The 21,555-nt window shown below is 34.7% G+C and overlaps 7 protein-coding genes and 1 non-coding gene across 10 annotated transcripts; 3 read left to right on the plus strand and 5 right to left on the minus strand.

Annotated features, from left to right (window-relative positions):
- Window positions 1-1,269: 1,269 nt before the first annotated feature.
- On the minus strand, window positions 1,270-4,545 carry LOC106431855 (tyrosyl-DNA phosphodiesterase 1). Of its 2 annotated transcripts, XM_013872696.3 has the most exons (14): window positions 4,289-4,545; window positions 4,014-4,193; window positions 3,735-3,923; window positions 3,525-3,662; window positions 3,389-3,449; window positions 3,235-3,311; window positions 2,801-3,157; window positions 2,602-2,736; window positions 2,381-2,530; window positions 2,213-2,316; window positions 2,094-2,147; window positions 1,919-2,009; window positions 1,609-1,831; window positions 1,270-1,530 (listed from the first exon to the last, which is right to left on the minus strand). In XM_013872696.3, exons 1-14 carry the CDS (start codon window positions 4,301-4,303, stop codon window positions 1,463-1,465), a joined length of 1,842 nt encoding a protein of 613 aa, XP_013728150.2. In that variant the 5' UTR covers window positions 4,304-4,545; the 3' UTR covers window positions 1,270-1,462. The 2 variants fall into 2 exon arrangements, with proteins under 2 accessions (XP_013728150.2, XP_022567364.2); XM_022711643.2 differs by lacking the exon at window positions 1,270-1,530 and having other exon boundaries at window positions 1,685-1,803.
- A 1,616-nt stretch (window positions 4,546-6,161) lies between these two features.
- On the plus strand, window positions 6,162-6,235 carry TRNAV-CAC. Its single transcript has one exon. It is a non-coding gene; the product is annotated as a tRNA-Val (tRNA).
- A 390-nt stretch (window positions 6,236-6,625) lies between these two features.
- Window positions 6,626-7,373, minus strand: LOC106443118. The gene has a single exon (XM_013884714.3). It carries the CDS (start codon window positions 7,317-7,319, stop codon window positions 6,882-6,884), a length of 438 nt encoding a protein of 145 aa, XP_013740168.2. The 5' UTR covers window positions 7,320-7,373; the 3' UTR covers window positions 6,626-6,881.
- Window positions 7,374-8,446: 1,073 nt separating this feature from the next.
- Window positions 8,447-9,974, minus strand: LOC106431865 (40S ribosomal protein S9-1). The gene is made up of 3 exons (XM_013872706.3): window positions 9,829-9,974; window positions 9,293-9,674; window positions 8,447-8,790 (listed from the first exon to the last, which is right to left on the minus strand). Exons 1-3 carry the CDS (start codon window positions 9,854-9,856, stop codon window positions 8,607-8,609), a joined length of 594 nt encoding a protein of 197 aa, XP_013728160.1. The 5' UTR covers window positions 9,857-9,974; the 3' UTR covers window positions 8,447-8,606.
- Window positions 9,975-10,456: 482 nt separating this feature from the next.
- On the minus strand, window positions 10,457-11,777 carry LOC106431869 (50S ribosomal protein L27-like). The gene is made up of 4 exons (XM_013872710.3): window positions 11,574-11,777; window positions 11,171-11,281; window positions 10,950-11,074; window positions 10,457-10,869 (listed from the first exon to the last, which is right to left on the minus strand). The coding sequence occupies exons 2-4, from the start codon at window positions 11,265-11,267 to the stop codon at window positions 10,624-10,626; spliced, it is 468 nt and encodes a 155-aa protein (XP_013728164.1). The 5' UTR covers window positions 11,268-11,281; window positions 11,574-11,777; the 3' UTR covers window positions 10,457-10,623.
- Window positions 11,778-14,618: 2,841 nt separating this feature from the next.
- LOC106431885 (gibberellin-regulated protein 4) lies at window positions 14,619-17,892 on the plus strand. The gene is made up of 4 exons (XM_013872725.3): window positions 14,619-14,841; window positions 17,017-17,055; window positions 17,161-17,194; window positions 17,501-17,892. Exons 1-4 carry the CDS (start codon window positions 14,776-14,778, stop codon window positions 17,680-17,682), a joined length of 321 nt encoding a protein of 106 aa, XP_013728179.1. The 5' UTR covers window positions 14,619-14,775; the 3' UTR covers window positions 17,683-17,892.
- Window positions 17,893-18,392: 500 nt separating this feature from the next.
- Window positions 18,393-19,669, minus strand: LOC106431875 (uncharacterized protein At5g19025-like). Of its 2 annotated transcripts, none has more exons than XM_022711661.2 (2): window positions 19,552-19,669; window positions 18,393-19,291 (listed from the first exon to the last, which is right to left on the minus strand). In XM_022711661.2, the coding sequence occupies exon 2, from the start codon at window positions 19,181-19,183 to the stop codon at window positions 18,578-18,580; it is 606 nt and encodes a 201-aa protein (XP_022567382.2). In that variant the 5' UTR covers window positions 19,184-19,291; window positions 19,552-19,669; the 3' UTR covers window positions 18,393-18,577. The 2 variants fall into 2 exon arrangements, with proteins under 2 accessions (XP_022567382.2, XP_013728169.2); XM_013872715.3 differs by having other exon boundaries at window positions 19,387-19,669.
- An 845-nt stretch (window positions 19,670-20,514) lies between these two features.
- LOC106443119 lies at window positions 20,515-21,524 on the plus strand. Its single transcript, XM_013884715.3, has 3 exons — window positions 20,515-20,722; window positions 20,849-20,919; window positions 21,103-21,524. Exons 1-3 carry the CDS (start codon window positions 20,653-20,655, stop codon window positions 21,214-21,216), a joined length of 255 nt encoding a protein of 84 aa, XP_013740169.1. The 5' UTR covers window positions 20,515-20,652; the 3' UTR covers window positions 21,217-21,524.
- Window positions 21,525-21,555: the final 31 nt, after the last annotated feature.

The raw sequence follows: 21,555 nt of genomic DNA on the forward strand, positions 1-21,555 counted from the left end.
ACCCCTATTTACGAATGTAATTTTATTTTCTTTTGATGAAAAAATGACCAATGTCAAGGTCTTTTTATTTTAAATAAATTTTAATTTTATCTTTCATGTATTATTCTAAACAAAAATGTCATTTAATATTAATTAACAATATCTTTATATATTTTTCAACTATTTTTATATACTTTTTACATAAATATACATGTGCACCTTGATGTGAGCATCTTATAACTAAGTATTCACCACAGCTGAAGTATCTAATTTTTTTGAAAGTTGAAATATTTTTTCTTAATGTTTCTTTCACTATTGACCAAATTGTAGTGAAATGATTTGTCTTAATAATTTTTTTTTCTTTTTCTTAAACTATTATCTGTTTAAAAACTATAATATGAAACTATTGGTTCGACATGACGACTATCTAAACTTCATAATATAAAAATAAACATATAATATTAATTTTAGGTTTTTATCCGAAAAAACCTAAAAATCAAATGTTTTAACTGAATAAACTAAAATGAATATTAATTTAAAATAATAGTTATATTTTAGAAGATTAAAAACAAAAAAACGTAAAACCTAACTAATATCTAGATTAAACAGATTTATTGTTTTTTTTATTAAAAATAACGAAACTAATAATCACATTCCGCGCAAGGCGCGGGTTATTACCTAGTTTACTAGTATAGTTCATAATAGATATGCATATATGTGCTCTAATTATGAAAACCATAACATAACTAATGAAATTTAATTATATATTCGGTGATTCTATATCATTTCTCTAGATATTATTGATATCCTAATGCTCAAGGCACTGGATCAAATTATTCAAACTTCTGATACATTTCTATCCTAATTCAAGGCACTGAACAAACTACTGACATGGCAAGTTTTAGAATGGTTAGGACATAGAAGAAAGATCATGATCTCAATCAAATAAATAATTTATGATTACTATTTATTAAGATCCAAGGACTAGTTTACAATGTCAAACAGTAACTTATGTATTTACTCTTTTAATTATAGCAATCTTTTTTGTCGCAACTTTTTGTTAGATGCAGTATGATATAGGCAAAATCATCAAAGGGGAGGGACGGGTGTTCTTGGAAATGAAGACATTGATTGTGAATGCTTGTCTTCGTCTGTTTGTATTCTAAATGTCCATCGAATATGTACCACCAAAAATTCATCTTTCTTACATTGTAATTTTATGTCAAGAATTTGAATCGTAGGTTTCTTCTAACCAACGACACACTTCTGTCATAATAAAATGAAATACTATGTCTCCAATTTCTCTCACTTTAGGTTAATCATGTTATTTTAGTAAGAATATATTAATGTTTTGTTAAGAAAAAAAAAGTAAAACGTTGATTTTTTTTAAATTTGCATGCCTAATTCTAAAACGTCATGGTAGTAAAACCTGCAAAGCCACTCTCTCAGTTTCAAGTCATAACATAATTAGCTAAAACGACAACTATCTTGGCCAGACTTGTCCATACACATCCTTCTTCGAGTACCCTCGGTCCCATGACCATGGAACATCTGAAAAAAATAACAGTGCCAATAAAAACGTTAGGAATCAAAGAACTGAACTATGTTGGAGAATGGGAGCGAGAAAACCTTCAGATGAGTAAGGCTTAGGAGGAAGTTGATAAGGAACTGGGAGTGAGATAATCTCAGGCGAATCTCTGTCTCCTTGCCATGTCATTGTCACTAGCTTACTCCTCTTCTCCACCTCACCTTTCGTCTCTTGTTTCACCTTCTTAGTACTCGAGTTGTTGTCGGTGCATGAAAAATTACAAGCTTGTGTTTTTACTGGAGAGGGTAAGAACAAGACGCCCAACTAACAGCGTCACACAGTGAATAAAACTTGGTTAGTGGTTATGCAAAAGATCAAGACTTGGTCACGTGGAAAACACCAGGGCTTTACCTCATAGGAACGGATCATCAACTGGGAGTTGTTTTTCTGAAGTGCTCCCCACGCCGCTTTGCTAAGATTCGATGAGGTTAGCAAGAACCATCTATCGAAGCAAAACAATTAACACTGATCACTACGTGCAGACACTTCTCTATTAACTAAAAGATTGAGACTTTATGAACATTACGCAATCTTCTGGTCGCTGTAACGTGTGAATGTCTTTATATGTGGCATTGCACGACTGAAAACATTCAAAAAAGGATCAAAACTGAGTAGTAATCATAAAGGATTGGTTCTTTAAGTTACCTGCGAGCACTATGATCCGCTTTCCATTTTGCCCAATACTTTTTCAAGAATGGTTTCTCCACGTTCTTCAATGGGCTCGGAATTGCATTGCCAGCAGCATAACCCTTTTCAAAATTCACAGTTTAGAATAAAGGACCATAAGATATTTAATGTATTCTTTAAGATTACCTCTAGAGAACACCTGACGTCTTCTACTGTAGGCCATATTATCAATGGATCCCCATGACCGAGAGGAGTTCTGTCCTCTGTTATACCAGAAGACAAAGAAGCTCCAAACTCAGCTAACCACTTCTCGTCCAAAGAACCGAGTGAAGAAAACTGCAACAATCTCTTTAAGCAATACAACAACAAAATAGAAAAAGGAACTTGGTAGAGAAATGGAACATTACCTGATAAACTAATGGGGATCTGCGGAACTCTCTATCAAAAACGCATTCTTGAAGAATCGTCCGTAGCTTCATGTGTCCCCATTTTCTCATGTTGGAACCAGTGTGGTACCCAGGGACTGATGCAATTAGTCTAACCTGAAAATCGCTTATCTTAGTATACAGTAAGTATACAAATCAATTGTAGAGAGATGGAAGGTACCGTAGCACTGGAATAATCAAACTTTCTGAAGAAGGCTGCATTGATCTTGACATTACCACGACCAGGTAAGCATGCAGTAAACTCAGGCCATTTGAGCACAGCGAGGTAATCGACAAGATCATCTTCGAATCCGCAAACTTTAGGTGTATCTATGTTATCATCATCACTTTTCCAAGGGAAATCTTGCATCCACAAACCTTGGCTTTTGTTGTTCCAATCAACATGGATCAGATTCGCTGTGTGTACCACAACTCTGACTCCTCGAGGATAGACGAGGAAGATAGCCTTGGAGTGATGTGTCCCAAACGAAATAGGTAAACGTGGCTTATGAAGAATCCAATTCGCTGGCTTCTTCCTCTGTTCAGTAACACAGATATTGGAGATTAACATTAACGACATTTAGAAGAAATGATCAGCAAACGGTTATGACAAACCTGAATGTACTCTTGCCTACCATCACCTTCTCCATGAACGACCATAACCTGAGGAATGTTCACCAGTTTCGGGCAAGCTACCAATACAGTGATCCAAGTTAATAAGTTAACAGCGTCTGAACTAAAACAATTAAAACTACGAGAAAAAACTCACCTGACAACAACCAGTCTAGATCAACCATATAATTCGATAAAATTGCAGCAACAACATCTCCCTGTCATTAACAAGTCTCTTCTCTTTAGTCAAAACCATCTGAACAAAAAACAACTAAACTACTGTCAAGACTAACCTCAACGACATCATTAATGGAAACACAAGAGGTGTTAGCCCAATCAGGCAAACCATCAACACTCAAAAGCCGAAACGTTGAAGGTAGCTTCTCACTATCTGGACAAAAACTTCTAATCGCCTCCACATCATCTCCTTCCTAGAACAAGTTCACCACATCAAAACAAAGCTTACCAAAAATAAAGATCCATTCTTTAGTTAAGTAAGCAACCTTTCGAGCTTTCTTAGCAGCTCTCTCATAGCTTCCTCTCTCACTCTCTCGTGGCAACAACACGAGCTTGAAGAAATGATGACCAGGGATCAATTCGATAAGATCATCGTTAACTAACGAAACCTCTCCACGTGGATTTACTTTCTTCCTCTCTCCGGAAGATCTAACAACCACAGGGTTCGTTCCTTCCTACCCAATAGAGAAAAGATTCAAACTTTGATTACGGAGAAGCGAATTAGCGATGAGAAAAAGTTTAGGGTTTGTGGTTTTATTATATACCACGGATAAGGAGGCTGAGCCGGAGGCGGAAGGGGTGATTGTGATGTGTTTGCGGCTGAGGCGCTTATCGGTGGTTGAGACGTTGAGGCGTCCGATGGTGTTTGGGCCTTCGGATAAGGTTATCCTCGGGGAGGAATTGTCTTCCTTTAGGTCTGGTTTCAGTGGAATCAGATACGCTACCTGTATAACAGAGACAGAATCAAGAGAAAGAGATGTTTCAGGTTTGGGCAATTGGAAGAGAGAGAGAGTGAGGATTAGGGCTTTGATTCGAGTACCTGAGAGGATGCCATTAAGGAGAGCTTCGAGAGTGTCTGAGTTTGGTTTTTGCAGTGAAGCGTATAGAGGAAGAAGAAGAAGTAAAACGCAGCGTTTTGGGGGACCCTATAAAAGCTCTCTCGATCTTCTCTAAGTTGGCCCAAATCATAACAAAACGATTAAAAGAAGAAATTTATGATCTCTAGCGTAACGGTAAGTAACGATTTTTCTACGCCGGCGGCAACAATCTCACCACCACAGCTTCAGCAATAGAATTATTATGGGGAATTCGGCCAAAAAAACCTCAACTTTACACGAATTGCCAAAACAAACATGAACTTTGGGGCAGGACAAAAAAACACCAAACTTTCATTGACTTTAGAATTAATTAACAATGTTTTCGCTGACTTGCCAATTTAGCACGCCGTCAACAAATTTAACAGAAATATTTGACGTCGTTTATTGTTGACGTTAAGTGAAACGACGTCGTTTTCAAATAAGATGAAACGACGTCGTTTTACACGATTTGAAATTAAAAATATGTAAACACCTGGATTCGAACCCAGGTTGGTTGGTCAAATGGGAAGGTATTTTACCACTGGACTACTGGCACTTTCAATGTACTTACTAACATGTTTAATTTTATTTGGTACATATTAAATATAAAAAATTCTCTAAAAACTTAATAAGATCTTTAAAATTCCAAAAAATTAAAAAATAAAGATGATTTTTATAAAATTAATTTAGAAATTAAAATTAAAAATAAAATTTTATTTTTCTTTTAAAAAATAAAAACTCTTCCAAAACTTTCTAAAAACTTAAAAAGATCTTTAAAATTCCAAAAAATTGAAAAAATAAAGAAATTTTTATAAAATTAATTTTGAAATTAAAATAGAAAATAAAATTTTATTTTTTCTTTTCAAAAAAATAAAAAATCTTCCAAAATTTTCAATTTTTTTAATACATTTGCTAAAAGTTGAAATTAATTATACACACATAAAAAGTTGATAATTCTAACTTTAATTTTTTGCATTTTATTATAATTTTAAAAAATTTGGATTTTTTTTAAAAAAATGAAAATTTTGGAATTGTTTTTGATTTTTTAAAGAAAAACAAATATTTAATTTTAATTCAAAATTATTTTTATGAAATTTTTGGAAGATTTTTTTATTTTTTTTTAAGAAAAATAATTTTTTATTTTTTTTAAAGAAAAATAAAATTTTATTTTCAATTTTAATTTCAAAATTTATGTTATAAAAAATTTCTTTATTTTTTCAATTTTTTGGAATTTAAAGTTCGTTTTAATTTTTTAGAAAATTTTGGAAGAATTTTTATTTTTTAAAAAGAAAAAATTTATTTTCAATTTTAATTTCAAAATTAATTTTATAAAAATCTTCTTTATTTTTTTAATTTTTTTGGAATTTTAAAGATCTTATTAAGTTTTTAGAGAATTTTTTATATTTAATATGTACCAAATAAAAGTAAACATGTTAGTAAGTACATTAAAAGTGCTAGTAGCCCAGTGGTAAAATACCTTCCTATTTAACCAACCAACCTGGGTTCGAATCCAGGGGTTTACATATTTTTAATTTCAAATCGTGTAAAACGACGTCGTTTCATCTCGTTTGAAAACGACGTCGTTTCACTTAACGTCAATAATAAACGACGTCAAATATTTCTGTTAAATTTGTTGACGGCGTGCTAAATTGGCAAGTCAGCAAAAACATTGTTAATTAATTCTAAAGTCAATGAAAGTTTGGTGTTTTTTTGGCGAGCCCCAAAGTTCATGTTTGTTTTGGCAATTCGTGTAAAGTTGAGGTTTTTTTTGGCCGAATTCTCAATTATTATGATTATACTAATAGAATAATCATTCAGAAGATGGTCATCAACGAAGTCTGGGTGGTGTAGTCGGTTATCACGCTAGTCTCACACACTAGAGGTCCCCGGTTCGAACCCGGGCTCAGACATTTTTTTACATTATGTAAGAGCCTTTCCGTTTAATTGTGTCATCAACAGATTGATTAGGGGAGAGCCAGCGCGGGGAGAAGGTCATCAACTTCTATTTTTACTGGGCTTTGGATATTATGGGCCTCTATAAGGCTACTTGGACATTCCATGCTCGTTTTGTTAACCCGTAATATATTTTTTGAAAGAAATTAACCCGTAATATATAACTGCATTAACAACTATTTCAGCTTTACGTGTGAAAAGGGAAGAAGAGACGGCCCAGGTAATTACCATCACCATTTGATAATATCACCAGCTTTATCAGCCAATTTCATGAACACGTTCTGGTATGTAATATGTGTGAACATAATTGATAAAGGCATAACAGAGAAATAAATGTAAAAAAAAGGTAAAGCATAAAGTTTCACGAGCTCATATATACATTCACGGTTTTATATACACGACATGACACTATGACAAGAAAACAAAACCAACAAAAGGAGTTAAAAGAAAGAAAAACAGAGAAATTAAAATAAAACGATGCACAATCAAAAACTAACTCAACGATTTAATAATAAATATTATAAGCTCAGTTACATCATTAGATCCATACAGAGAACTACTGAAGTCGAACCTTTGATTGATTTTGATCTCTGCGAATCATCATCACTGAACAGCGTTGACGGATCTCACTTTTCCACTAAGAGGCGAACAAGGAAGATTCGGCCTCGAGATCAGGACAAAACTGAGACGACGCGGATGCTGAACAAATCTTCCATTCGCAGCTTTGTCTTCCACGAGAACACAGAGATCCTCCTCCCTGATCTTCAAAACCTGGCTATGTACTCGCTCCTTACCAGTCTTCCCCGTGATCGGAGCAGCTCCCCAACGCCCGACGGATCTCGGAGACTCCGTCTCAGCTTCCGATGATCCACTGCTCTCTGTCTCAACCTCCTCCGCCATCTTCCTCGCTACCGCCTCCATCTCTGGCCAAGTATCAGCTTCTCCTCTCATCGTTTTATAAAAAAAACTCTTAAGAAATTCGAAATTTTGAAATTTATTGTCAAGTGTGAGAGACATGTGAAGCGGAGCCTGCTTCTTCATTTATATACTGAGCTAGTGTTGACGTGTCTGTATTGATGACATCAAGAGAAATTTAAACCATATATGTTTTGACACGTGGATAGTTATATGAGGCGGTCGGTTAGAGAAAATGGTGGGGACCGAACCGGATCTCTCTGTGTGTCGTTTGACCGAGATTAAGTGAGACGTGTGGAAGTGGAAGAAGAAGAGGAAATCGGATCTGAAAGCGACCAATCTGGCGCCGTTTTATTCGGCAGCTTCCATAAACTAGTTCGTTAACTTCCAACGACCGTCGCCACGTCAATCCTACAAAGTCTCCCTTTAGATAATTAGATTATGTCTTTTTTTGTAACACACACTCCTTTAGATTATGTTTATGAACAATATTTTACAAACATCGTGTTATTTCGTACAGATGTAGGCTACTCCTGGTATTTATTTATTGTCAGTATTGATATTAGCAGATATGAATATATATGTATCGTTAGCATTCGATAGAATACACTAATCAGTGAAGTAAAATACCAATATACTAATCATCATTAAGTCAAAAAATATATATATATATATATATACTAATCATCAAAGTTCAAAAAACATATACTAACTATGAATACTATTCTGACCATCTAAGTATCCCCTATAATATTGGCAGAGTTGTAATGGTCGAATGATTGATCATAGAAGGGTAAGGATCATATCCATCGGCAGCAGATTTTCTCAAATTTATTAAATTTTAAAAGACGATTCTCAAAGTTTTGAACGTGTAAAACTGGGGGATTGATTTGGTTGCCTTTTGGCTCTAGACTATAGTCGAGGGTTACTGATACTTCCCTTTCATTTACGTGTCGCTGGCAATAACCGACGTTGTTCAAACAAATCCATTGTATTAATTGTTTACTATGGAGAGATGCTTTCCGCGTGGTATAGAATATAACACGTGTGTGGAGAAAATACCGAGTGTTAGTAAACAATTGGCACTGTCCATTTCATATGTAATCACTAACTGCGATATCACTAATTAAAAAAAAAATCATACAATCAGTTTCAAATAAACGCAAACACTTAGAAGCAAAACGCAAGCACTCCTTATGTGTCATAATTTCATTTTTTGGAACTTAGCATACAGAAAATTCAAGAAACAAGAAAGCTTTTAAAGATAATGTGATTAATGTAAATAAGCATAAGGTTCGACAAACTCTTTAGGAGAAATAAAAAGCACAAAACAATCCTTCAGAAAACGAAGTTCCAGACTACAAAATATCAAAACGCAGATTGTTTCATAGCTAAAACCGGCGAGAGTTAGATTTACTCTTCGTCATCACCGTCAGCATCGCCACCTGAGGCTTTCTTGGAGGCAGACTTCTCGTTCCTTCTCTTCACTCTTCCTGGACGGCCACCACCGAAGGGACTGGTTAGAGCAAAGTCGATGTGTTTCTGCGAGTCAAGTCTCACCATGAACGATGGAATGTTCACCAATTGCTTTCCAACCCTATAAAAATAGTGAAACAAAACCAAAATCAAGATCAGTAACAAGGTTAAGACGATTACACTATTCAAAAATTTTAACTATGAATCCAAAAAAGACAAATGTGCAACGAAAATGATTCAACAAGAATATATAAAGTCAATGTAGTAAAACCATTCTAATGAACAAAACCAAAACAGAAGATACAATAATAAAGTTTCAGACAAGCTTTCAATACAAAAACACAATGCTTCAACTTCCATAATTAAAATGTGATACACGATACTTTAGTATATATCTCAGTATAAGTTTCAGAATATGTTCTAGTTTATAGTAATGCTAACAAAAAATGTGTTACTACAAAAAAAAAAGTAACACTAAACAAAATGCGGTATTATAAAGACAAAACAGACAATGCTTAACGTTCTACAACCAAGCTGTAATAAAAAAAACATACAATCAAAAAATTCAGAACAAGTTCCAGAGAAAATTAAACTAATTCAGATACATTTAACCCACCCATTACCTGATATGCCTCTGCCTGATGAGGACACGGGAGTGATGAATCGACTTCGCCATACCAGACTTGAACACAATAGTCTGAAGACGACGCTCGAGAAAATTCTCCACGGTCAACGCCAAGACGTAATCCAGCTTGTTCTGGCTCTCGTCGAGAAGCCCGTACCTGTTCATCTTACGGAGAAGCGCCTCTCCTTCGAAGATCCTCTTGGGATTCTTCTCGTCGAGCGTCAGAAGATCTCTGGCAGCGTTACGGATGCGGCTCAGGGAGTACTGGACTCTCCAGAGCTCACGCTTGTTGCGGAGCCCGTACTCGCCGACGAGCTTCAGCTCGGAGTCGAGACGCTCCTTCTCGAAAGGACGTCGCGGGCCCTTGAAGGTTTTCCCATCTAGCAAACAAGACACGTTCAATCAACAATGTGAGATCTCAGAAACAGATCTATTCGTCTGAGATTCATAAATAAACATAGACTATAGTTTTAACGTATTCTAGATTAAAAGCTTAGAGTAATCCTCTACGAGAGATGGATAGAGGGGACTTACAGTTGCGGTAGTAGCAAACGTGCACCATGGCTTCGTCTTCTTTAGTGAGACACGGCGATTTGGAAAAACTAGGGCAACCAGAGAGAAATGGAGGAGACGAACAACTCTACTGCTTTATACGAGTGTCTAAAACCCTAAAGTTTAGGTTTTTAATGGGCTTTATTGAATATATGGGCCTGTTTTAATTGTAATATATGTATTGGACTCTGGGCTCAAATTACAATTCGTTCTATGTTTGTTTGTTGTTACCAAGTTTTATTTGTCCGTGTAAAGGGAATCTATCTATATATAGTAGTAAATCAAATCAATTATCACTTTACATATATTTTAAGTCAGATCAATATTCAATCTGGAGTTTAAGTGGTTTGTATTAAAATAAAAAATCATTTGCTATTCATATGTGAATTTTAAAATATTCTTTCAATTCCAGTGTTTTTAGACGTGTGATCATTTGTTGAAATTCATTATTTCCCATTAAATAGTTGATTTCAAGAGATTTGTGATGTTTTAAATTTTTTTCTGGTGATTTTTTTAGTGAAAATATAAAACTCTAAATCATTCATCCAATATTACATTGAATACATTCTCCTAGTAATTGCGAGATTCTTTAGAAGTTGAGAGTGTTCAGTATTGAATAAAAACCACTTCAGAAAGAAAAAAAATTGACAATCATCTGCATAAAACAGCAGATGTTATTGAATTGAGCGTTGCTGTTCTAAGACACCATCACAACTCAAAGAGATCGTATGCTCTAACAAAAGAAGACACCTTAAGATTTGTTGAATCGTTGTCTTTTCACGACGAAGCTGTCTCAATCTTAGTCGACTTGGCGGCAGCAGCTCTAGTGTAGATAGGGTGAAGAACATGACCTCCCTTGGGATCAACATGAATCCATTTGCGTCCAGTGATCTTGTTCTTCTCGAACCTGACTCGTCCTTCCTTCAATGCAAACAGCGTATGGTCTTTCCCGATCCCGACATAGTCTCCTGGATGAAACCGTGTTCCACGTTGACGAACTATTATGTTTCCCGGTATCACGTTCTACAAAACCCACACACACACACACGCAAAGATTAGTTTGTTTCTCTGCATCGTAATGAGTTCATTGCTGTAATCGTTACCTCTCCTCCGAACTTCTTGACACCGAGATTCTTGGGTTTAGAGTCACGGCCGTTCTTGGTGGAACCAGCGGTTTTCTTTGTAGCCCAACGCTTAAAGACCAAACTCAACCCACTTGAAGAACCATCTTAAACATCAAAAAGACAAGGATCATCAAACACACACGGATAGATTTCGAAAGCAGACTCAAAAGACAAGATTGATAGAAGTATATATATATTACCGGAAATGCCACTGCCACCGTAAGCAGGAACCTCGGTGATAAGCTCCCTCAAGCTAACTCTTCTGCACAAGGATGCTGCTGAGTTGAAGAAATTCATTTTTTTTTCAGAATCTGCAATTAACAAAAGAAGAGCAAATGAGTTTTCTTTTTATACCACTTCAAATTCGAAAATGCATAACTGCATCAAGTGTACAACTCATTGGTCTTCTGCGCAACGATTAGATAACTTATCAGACTCAAATACAATCAATCACATTAGATTCGACTTCAATTCGATTCGATCCGTCTATCAAAAACCCTAATTATATGAATTGGCGATCAAATCCGAAATTTTCCTAATGGATTTTTGCAACCCGGACGAAATCGAATCGGATGCGGGGTAATGAGAAGGGAAGATACTTACCGGAAATTTTCGATTACAGTTGAAAATGGCGACGGAGACGGCGACGGCTCGAGAGGGAAATGGCGTAGCTTGTAAACCCTCACTCGCAAGTGTCAACTTTAGGCAGAGTGGGTCCTTGATGTTTCCCATTTTTTACATTATCACCCCTACACTTTAATTTGGATCAAAAATAAAAAAAAATTGCTCTCGATATTATTTTTTTATTTTTTTTTGAACTGAAAAGGGTTAAACCCGGGTCTATTAAAGACACAGACCTAACCCCCGGGTGGAGGTACAGCCCACGGATAGACCCTCTCCTGGGCATTCAAATGAACCGAAAGCAATAGCCCATATCCGTGTGGCCAGCGGGGTTCGAACCAGGGTTCGCCGTATTGGGTTTAATCCCTCAAGCGCCACTGGACTACCACCACTGGTTATTATTTTTTTTACATACAAAATTGTAAAATTGTATTTTTATTTTTTTATTTTTACATACAAAATTGTATAATTTGATACAGTTCAGCAAGAATAGAAAGTAGCAAGTAGCAACACATCATACAATATTCTAAAGCATAAAGCATAGAAGGAAAGGATAGACGAGTTGAAAGTTTCAACTTGAAACCATGTTTCCAACAAGTGTGCTTAATTAAGCTAAATCCAAACAACAAATATATTGGAGTTAGATGATTTGCAACAACAAAAAAAAAAGTGTAGTAGTATTTAATTAGATCATTGTTGTAAAATTAGTGATATTTTTTTTTTTTGCTAAATTTTGGAAAACTAGTGATATTTGAAGAGACATTTGCATGAAAAGATGTCTTCACCTTGATAAGGGTAAGTGCTCAATTTGTTGAGAAGCTTCAACGTTAGAAACCAAAGGGGATGAAATGATGAACCAGTAGAGTTCAGGAAAATGGAGATAAACTCTTTCGTGGCCAAGTAAACAAAACAAAAATCGAATATGAAGTTTGCAAGACATATTTCTCAGCTAGGGTAGCAAAGGCATCTACTTCCTTCCTTGCATCAGTTACTGCTAAAGATCTCACGACACTATCAGCCCCTGCTTTCAAGCTTGAAGAGGAGAGCGACTCTATGGTAAGTTCATTCATTTTATTGGGTAAAGTCGATGAACCAGTGACTGTGTGGTGAAACACTTTCATTGTCGTTGCACACTTAGAGCCAAAAACCGTATATAATGCGTTGTTCGAAAACAATGTCATTGATCATTTTAGTAAGCACAAGCTGTATCTACAGTATTCTAAACAAAATGACAAATCTAACACAAAGTGTCAATTTTCAAAGTAGCCAAAATTTCCCTGTGACTTTTTGGAGGAATGATTATCAACCAAGTTTTACCTCTGAGATCAAATTTGCAGTTGTTATTCCGTATTCGTGTATCATAACATGCATTGTGTGTAATGTAAAAATATATTTGACAACACTGTGACACAGAAAAATGGTCTCGTTTAAAAATCTCAAGTTTTGGAAAGAAACCAAAATTGCCCACAGTTTATAATGGTCATGTAAATATCTTAGGGCCGTATGTGTGAGCAAGTTGACATGATGATCACTATCTTTTACTTCTAAATATTGTTAAAATATGTATGCATGTGTTTGAACAACTTGACATGATATATATGCTTTTTTAGACAGTAATCAATATCCCATGTGATCCATCACATGCTTTGAAATCTTTTTATGCAAATATTTTGATATTTCAATGCTTATTCTTGTTAAGGGTTCTACACTTCTACGGTCCGTGCTTGGCCGTGCCGTGCCCCGACCCTACAGGTTTCTTATAATAACCCTTGCAATCAATTTTGTGTCACATCAATTATTTTGGAGATAAGTCTTACATTTTTATTCAACCAAAGAAATATACTTATTATTATTTCCGGTAAAATTGACTTTATTCGTTTATTATTCACTATAGAAAAGATAATAGTAGTATATCTTAAACCAAAAATATCCCTATGTTCCCTCCTTTTCTCCTAACAGAGTGACTCAAAACAATAATTGGGTGAGCATTGAGCATGTGGAACTGGTTAACTGCACATGCCTTCTTCTCTTCTTTCATTTCAAACCTTTTTTTGAGCAAACTTTTTTAGTATTTATTTTACGTATAAAAAACAGCTTTGTATTTTTTTTTTGAACATAAAAAAAAAACACAACTTTACATGATCTGATATTCACGCAGTACACAAGTTGGGATGTGAATGAATTTGTCATTTGTGTATGCATGTGTACGTATATACGTTTTGTGAAGAAAAAAAAAGTATATACGTTTTGCGTTGTTGCATGTCTTTCAAGTTGCTTTTTGTAAATCTTGATTTTATTTTTCTTTCATATCACAAAATGATATATCTATTGGTGGAACTACACGATTTTGCTCATCTATAGATTTGAATGATTTAGTTGAAATAAGCAATGAATCCAAAAACCCCTGATCATAACAGGGGATCTAGATCTGATTTTATATAAAACAAGAATAATTAGTCTTAAGAAATACGAATTGAGTAATGAGTTTGTCTTGACTATATTCTAAAACTTTATTTAGTTAATTATGATCCGTCAACAAGTAATATAGTATTTATTAACAATAGTATAGTAAGATTGTGATTACAATTTACAGTTGGGAGACCGTTGGTCAGATCTAACTCCCGTCTCCTTCTTCAATGCACCGTCCATTTCTTCTTTTTCCTCTTAAAATATATTGCTGGTTATCCTTTTTGTTTGGTTTAAAGACAATGACTAATATCCTCTTGTTACTCTGATAATCTGTGAGATTGCAAACATAAGTTATAGCATATCATTTATCAGCATATGAAACTTACACTAATAGTATCTCTCTTAGATTTTAATACACCTAAATCTATGCAAAGTTCATAATATTTTACACAACATTGCATTCAAAACTATACTTAATCTTCTCGCAAAGCATGTGCAACCAAACCATCACCACAGTTTAGTTACCTAGGCTATAGCAAGTGACAAATGTACACGTGTCAAATTTCAGTTCGAGAAATATGGTAATAACGATATGTACCGCCGCACGGAATAATTTAGTAGAAGCAACTGAGTGTGTATATATAGCTTATATGCAACATCATAGGGTCCTCAACCAAAACTCCTCTCTCAGTACACACTTCTTTTCAAACCTCAAACTAGTTTGAGATATTTAGAGGAGTGTTTGGTTCTTTGGATAAAATATCCTAAACAAAACATGGCTAAGTCATATGGAGCTCTCTTCCTCCTGGCCCTCATTGTCTTCTCCTTGCTTCAAACCATGGTAACTTCTCATTTTATTAGTCATCTCATATACTTTCCTGTTGAATTCATTAAGATAACTAGGTCCTTGTCCGCGCTACGCGCGGATAGTATTTTGATTTTTTTTCATATTTTTGTACTATTATGTCAATTGTTTAGTTTTCTAAAATGTTATGTTTTTACTATAAATTTGGAATTAAAAATCTAATTTTTCCTTACTGTAAAGTAAGTTAATTTTTTGAATCTTACCACAACACATTATACACGACGATAATATAGTTGGTCTTTATATTCTTATTTGGTGTAATATTGAAAATTTTGATGGTTTGTTTAAATAGTTTTCTTAAATTATATATTTTAGGATTGATTTTCGTGACTATATTCTATAATTGTCTAAAAAATTGTTTGTCCCATATAGACATCTACATAAATATGAACTTCTGATAAATTTGTTCATTGGGATATTTAGTTTCACTTTCAACTTTATTCTCTTTTTTGGCATCCTCATGCTAGCTTGTGGGGCTAGCCAACTTGGTGCAAAAGGGTTTACAAAACCTGATCGAGATGCGCGTGATCGGACACCTTTTGCTAGGCTATTCGTACGGAATTTTAAAGATCTAGGAATATAGGCAATAGAAAGTTCAGAAAATTCGTTGGATACAGCCTGTATTTCGTCGAGCTCCGAGTCCAATGCAGGCTAATCTTCCTCCTTTTGAATGAGTATAACCAGTTGTTCACAGTCGATTGAAAGACCATCTCTCTGTGTCCAAACTTCAGTATCACTTGCATTGCCCATAGTAAACCTTCAGCTTTTGCAGTGGTGATTTGGTGCGTGTATATCGGCCCTTGCTCCAAACAGCATTGGAAAGTCACCATCCATTAACACAAAGCCAAGTCGAGATATGTCTCTTTCATTTATCCAGGATGTCTAGCAGGAGCGTTTCTTTACGTAGGAAAAGTTGTGTCCGTTACCTCAACTCCCATATCAATCTCCATAATCTCGTCTATACGCTGAGCTATCCTCCAACACTCTGCTTTAATTTTATTCGCTAACGGGAAAGACATAATTCCTACGACACTATTAATGATTGTTTTTTTTGTAACACCGATACGGCAAACTTATATTTTATTTAACAAAACTCTTATTTTAATTTTGTATTAAAGAATCAATCATATTTTATATTATCCATAATTTTAGTAAATTTGCTTATTTGTCATGTTTTTATTAGGTTTTAGCTAAATTATTGATTTATTATTTATTTTTAGCTAAGTCACTAATTTATTAATTTAAAAAATACCCTTAATTAATGTTATATATATATATATTAAAAATGAATTTTATTTTAATAATATTAAATTTCTATTTTATATTAAAATTTAGTTAGTTTTTCTTATTTGTCATATTTTATTAGGTTTTAGACTTTTAGATAGGTTTTTGATTTATTATTAATTTCTAACTGATTCGCTAATGTGTTAATTAAAACAATACCCTTAATGAATTTTATATATAATTAAAAACGAATATTATTTTAATCATATAAAATTATATGTTATATTAATATTAAATATTTGATTCTAAAATAATATAATAAAATTATAAAAAATATAAAAATAAGATAATTCTTATATATATTTTGTTGCTATCTGAAAACAATATTTTTATTATAAAAGTTAAAAAGATACAAAAAATTATAATTAAATATTATTCAAGAAAAAAATATTTATATAAATATATTTTCTAAACTATTTCTAAGAATTCATAGATGTGGATCTCAGACCTATGAATGGGGATATTCTCGAAACTCACAAAGAAAAAAGGAAGTGAGTTAGACAAAAAGAGAAGTATGTAGAAAAGGAATAAATAAATTAATCAAATTCCGGTTGAGTGTTTTAAGAAATTTAACACGGGATGTTTAGAACACGGGATTATGCTTATGAGAGAGTGGCTCGGGAGTGGGCTAGGAGATGGGTCTAATGGGCTGCGAATTGTTGAATTTTTTTTTTAATTGCAAGCCCACTTCGTAATGGCTTTGCATATTGGTTGGTCCTGAATATTTGTGCACATGTGGATAGGTTTAGGAAGCAATGATTTAGCTCCTTTTATATAGTAGGATGTGATCCACTCAAGGGTGTGATACTTTAAAGATTGCCTTGTTTATGAGATGTTAAACGTTCTTGAACTCTATTTGGTCTTTAGGTTATGGCTTCAAGTGGATCTAGAGTGAAGTATAACCCGGTAAGCCTTACTCCTCAAACTGAATGCCTTAAAATTAATAGTTTTTACCTATCTATCTCTTAACAAATGTGATTAATGGCTTTCAACTTTTTGGATAACATTCAGAAACGATATGGACCAGGAAGCTTGAAACGTTCCCGTAAGTGTTTACTTCACAGTTTCTTCTTAAATAATCTGGATTAAATTAAAAGAAAAAACAAATCGATAAAAAAAGAAACAGTTGAACAAGTTGAAAGTGGATTGTTAAGTGGACTGTTTGGTCAGATCTGTAGCCTCTTAAATGATTTGATACAAACTAATTTACCCGTGATTAATGGGCCAATAGTCAAAGCAACCCACTGTCGTGGGACCCTTAAACGGCCGAATGACATGAACGTTCACCTTGTTTTTTTTCACGTGATTCAGTTAATTTATGTCTAAAACATATGATGTGTGAAATGAACAGAATGCCCCAAGGAATGTGATAGGAGGTGTAGCCAGACACAATACCACAACGCTTGCATTTTGTTCTGCAACAAATGCTGCAGGAAGTGTTTGTGTGTGCCTCCGGGGTATTATGGAAACAAACAAGTTTGCTCTTGCTACAACAACTGGAAAACTCAAGAGGGTGGACCAAAATGCCCTTAAAACCTCTTCTAATCGTTTTTGATATATTGTTCCTTTTTTATAATAAAAAAATGAACTGATGATAATTTTATTCACTTTTGAGCAATGCTTGTTATGTTTTTCTCATCTTATTTTATTCCTAAATGTTGTAATGTTATGTCACTCCTTTGGGATTTTGTTTCAGATCCTAAAAAATGGAGAGTGGCCTATGAATGATATTTTTCTTAAATATTTTTGTGTGTTTCAAATAATTTTCCCCAAACAAATACACAATCTCATACTTAGCTTTGCTTCTCTTACAAGAAAACGTACTTGCAAGACCAAAATGTACAAGTTGGTACATCTATGAGATGAGCAGACAAATCTACTTTCTTCTCCTTCAACCTTCCTGACCAGATTGACTCTTACTTCCTCCTTCATTCACATAATTGGATCTTCTACGTTGAACTAACATCCATGATAAAACTCTAGACTGAATAAACTTTCAGAGTTCAAGGGATTTTGATGGAAGTAACAGTCCCAAGAGTTTATCAACTATGATCCAAGTCCCAACCAGATCATAACCAGAAACACAGAAATGCCGAGAACACAGAGCATAGGGATAATGATCTACGTCCCAACCATATCATATACCAGAAACACAGAAATGCCCATTGCCCCAGAACACAGAGCATAGGGTAACGACTCGAGTCATTAACCATGAACGTTGGAACAAAAACCACAGAATCAAGAAACACCACAACACATTCAAGACTTCAAAATGAAATCACTATTCTTAAGTAGAAACTATTTTTTTCTCCGCAGTATCCTCTTTCTAAGGTTTTATTTAAACACATGGAGATTAACATATTTTAAGTTTCTGTAAGAAATTTTCAAATTAACTAAACCAGAAAATAACAACTTGTTCATAAGCTAATCATTTCTTGATCTTCCTAGGCCCAGGAACCACCAACCTCCCAACACAACACCCACACTTCCCCCTAAACACCAACACAGCCCTACCATTCTCCGGAGCCATCTTCTTCAACTCCGCCTCCAACTCCCGATGCCGATCACGAGCCACCTCAAACAACCCCTTCTTACTAACAACACCACTCTTCAACCTCTTAACAGAACAATCCTCACTCTCAATCTGAATATCAAACTCAGCGTTAGCTCTCCCAAGCCCTCTACAATTAGGTTTCCCACATCTACGACGACTACTACACAGTATCAGAACAATCATCAACCCGGATAAGGCCGTGCACAAGACGCTCCACGCGATTAGCCCGTGCACGATCGGGTCCGGGTCGCGGATGATCTCTTGCTTGAGTAAGGAAGAGAGGTCGGAGAAGATTGATAGGGATTTGAGGGCGATGAATCTGATGTAAGGGAAGATCAAGATGCTCGAGGATGTGATGACTGCGAGGAGGATGATGACGTCGATTGCAGCTGATAGAGATCCTTCGCAGCAGACGGTTGTTGATGATGATGATGATGCTTTTCTGGTGGTGGTTATTGGTTTGTGGTGGTAGTTCGCCATGATCGGTGATTGTTCGACGACGGTGATTGAGCTCTGGATGTATAACCATCTCAGAAAATCGACTAAACCGGTTTATAAAAATCAATCGATATCCCGGTTTGGTTAATCCTATTCAATCAATCAATCAAAGGCGTGAAATCAGATCATTTCACCAACTCTGATTGGATTGGATTGGATTTGATAGAAAATCAATTGAAACTTACCGGAACTAGAATTCGAAAATCTGATCAGATCAAATCAATCTCAACAACACAATACTCGAAAGCATTTTAAATCAAATCGTGACTCGAGATTGATGATTATAAATAAGGGAAGCTGGCGAATCGAATATGGAAACGTAATCTGTGGTTAGGAGACTAGTGCATTACCGTTGAATATAAGAAACTGACAGAACAGGGAATAAAATCTGGAGTTAGGAGACTCGGCATGTATTAGAGGAAAATTTATTTGAAGTTCCACTCTTTTCCGCCAGACTTCACTTTCTACTTTTCTAAATTCAAAATATATATCGTAGCCCACTAGAACTAGCCCAAGATCATGACTTAAAAGCCCAGGTCCAAGTTTTGTAGTTGACTTCCTATAGCGTCTAAAGACTCGAGTTATTTGTTCGGCTATTTTCCCGTTCCGTTCTCTCTAGAGCTCGTGGGATACCATTCTAGGCGTTTCTTTGGCTTATTTTATAAAATTTGCCAATGCATTGATTTTCATAAAACCTCTCATAATCACATGCTTCAACATTATTTTAACTTTAAAAAACACAGGTTACTGATTCATTTGTAATAGTAAAATAGCAGCATGATATACAAGTCAAACCTTTTTCATTCGCCGCTATAAGTACACGGTAATCAAAAGAGTCGGTGAGAACGTGTAACTTTTGTTTGTTTTTCTTCATCTCAAACTGTTTTTTTTCTTCTTCTTCTTTCAATTCTAATACTTGTCATTGCCAACCTCGTGGACAATAACCTACCTAAGTGCCTAACTTAGTGTCTATAAATGAAGAAAGTCTTGCTTTTATTATAAAATCTGGCAGATTTCATATACTATCAACAGCTTTTCAAAAAATCTAACTGTTTATTTACGCGGTCAATATTGATATCCTTTGGTAGTGGCAGACATAAGAAGCTTGACTCCAGTTCACATCACGTGGAGTCATTATGTTACTCGTGTAACCCATACGTGCGACTTTGCCCCATAATAGTAGTCAACTTGCAATTTAAACGATAGTTAAGTTTTATTGAGTATTCTAATCAAACTAATTACATCTTTCTTCATTGGATCTGAAGCTGACGCAGTTTCCAGGAAAAATGGTAAACCTTGAAACTAAAGGTTCCCTTTTCTCTTTACTCATGTTAAAGTATTACTACTATTATAAGAAGAATGGATTAATAACTAACAAATCTGATTAGTAAAATAATACTACTAGAGTTTAATACTATAAATGAAATCTTCAGAACGTCAAACAGACAACAATGGGTCAATCTTGTTTCTTCAATGTTCTTATTGTTTCCTCTCTTTTACTACTAGTCTTCTTCTCCACTGGTAATAGCTTATGTCATCTTCTTCTTGATTACACTGCTAGTATTAAGTGTTTATTTTTTTGACCCTTATATGATTGGGGTTCGAGTATATATATAAGCCTGTGATATTTGTTTCTGAATTTTTAAGCCATGGGGAGAAACTTGCATACTGCGAGTTTACAAGGAGTTTACAGTGCTGCTGAGCTATCTCCCTCCAAGGTACTTATTTGTCCTCCACATCTATTTAGTTAATTACTTAATTCTTCTTTTCACAGAATGTTACGAAATAACGATCTTAAGGAACTTCTAATATTGGATGTAAATAAAGAAAAACCATATTGTTGTTCATGTTAAAGAGAGGAGAATCATATTGTTATTTATGACATATATCCAAAACTACAGGATGAGAGTGTGCGGAAGATGATGGAGCTGATGGATTATCAACCGGTGGAGTCTAATACCAACTGGAATGGTTTCGTCGCCACTCCTCCTCCCCAATCTCCTCCACTTTCATAATTTCCAAAAAAAAAAACTATTTTCGGGATTCTTATTTGGAAAACAAAGTTTGATATCTGATATTTTTGCAATAAGTTACAAAATGTAATTTTGGTAACTTAAGTTTTACTGTCTCAATTGTTGAAAATATGAGTTCAAACTGTAACATATTTGTTTGGTATGGTTGGTGGGCGCATGTAAAACGCCACTTTGACTGAAAAAAGTTAAATTCCGACACATCAATGTTGTTTTTTTAATTTTTGCACTTAGAAAATATTTTGTCTTTTTTTCAAAATTACTATCAATCAGATACTTTCTCCGTTTCACTTTATTTGTCGTTTTAGATTTATACACACAAAT

This window comes from Brassica napus, chromosome A3, assembly GCF_020379485.1.
Source record: "Brassica napus cultivar Da-Ae chromosome A3, Da-Ae, whole genome shotgun sequence".
In the NCBI taxonomy this organism is placed as follows: Eukaryota; Viridiplantae; Streptophyta; class Magnoliopsida; order Brassicales; family Brassicaceae; genus Brassica; species Brassica napus.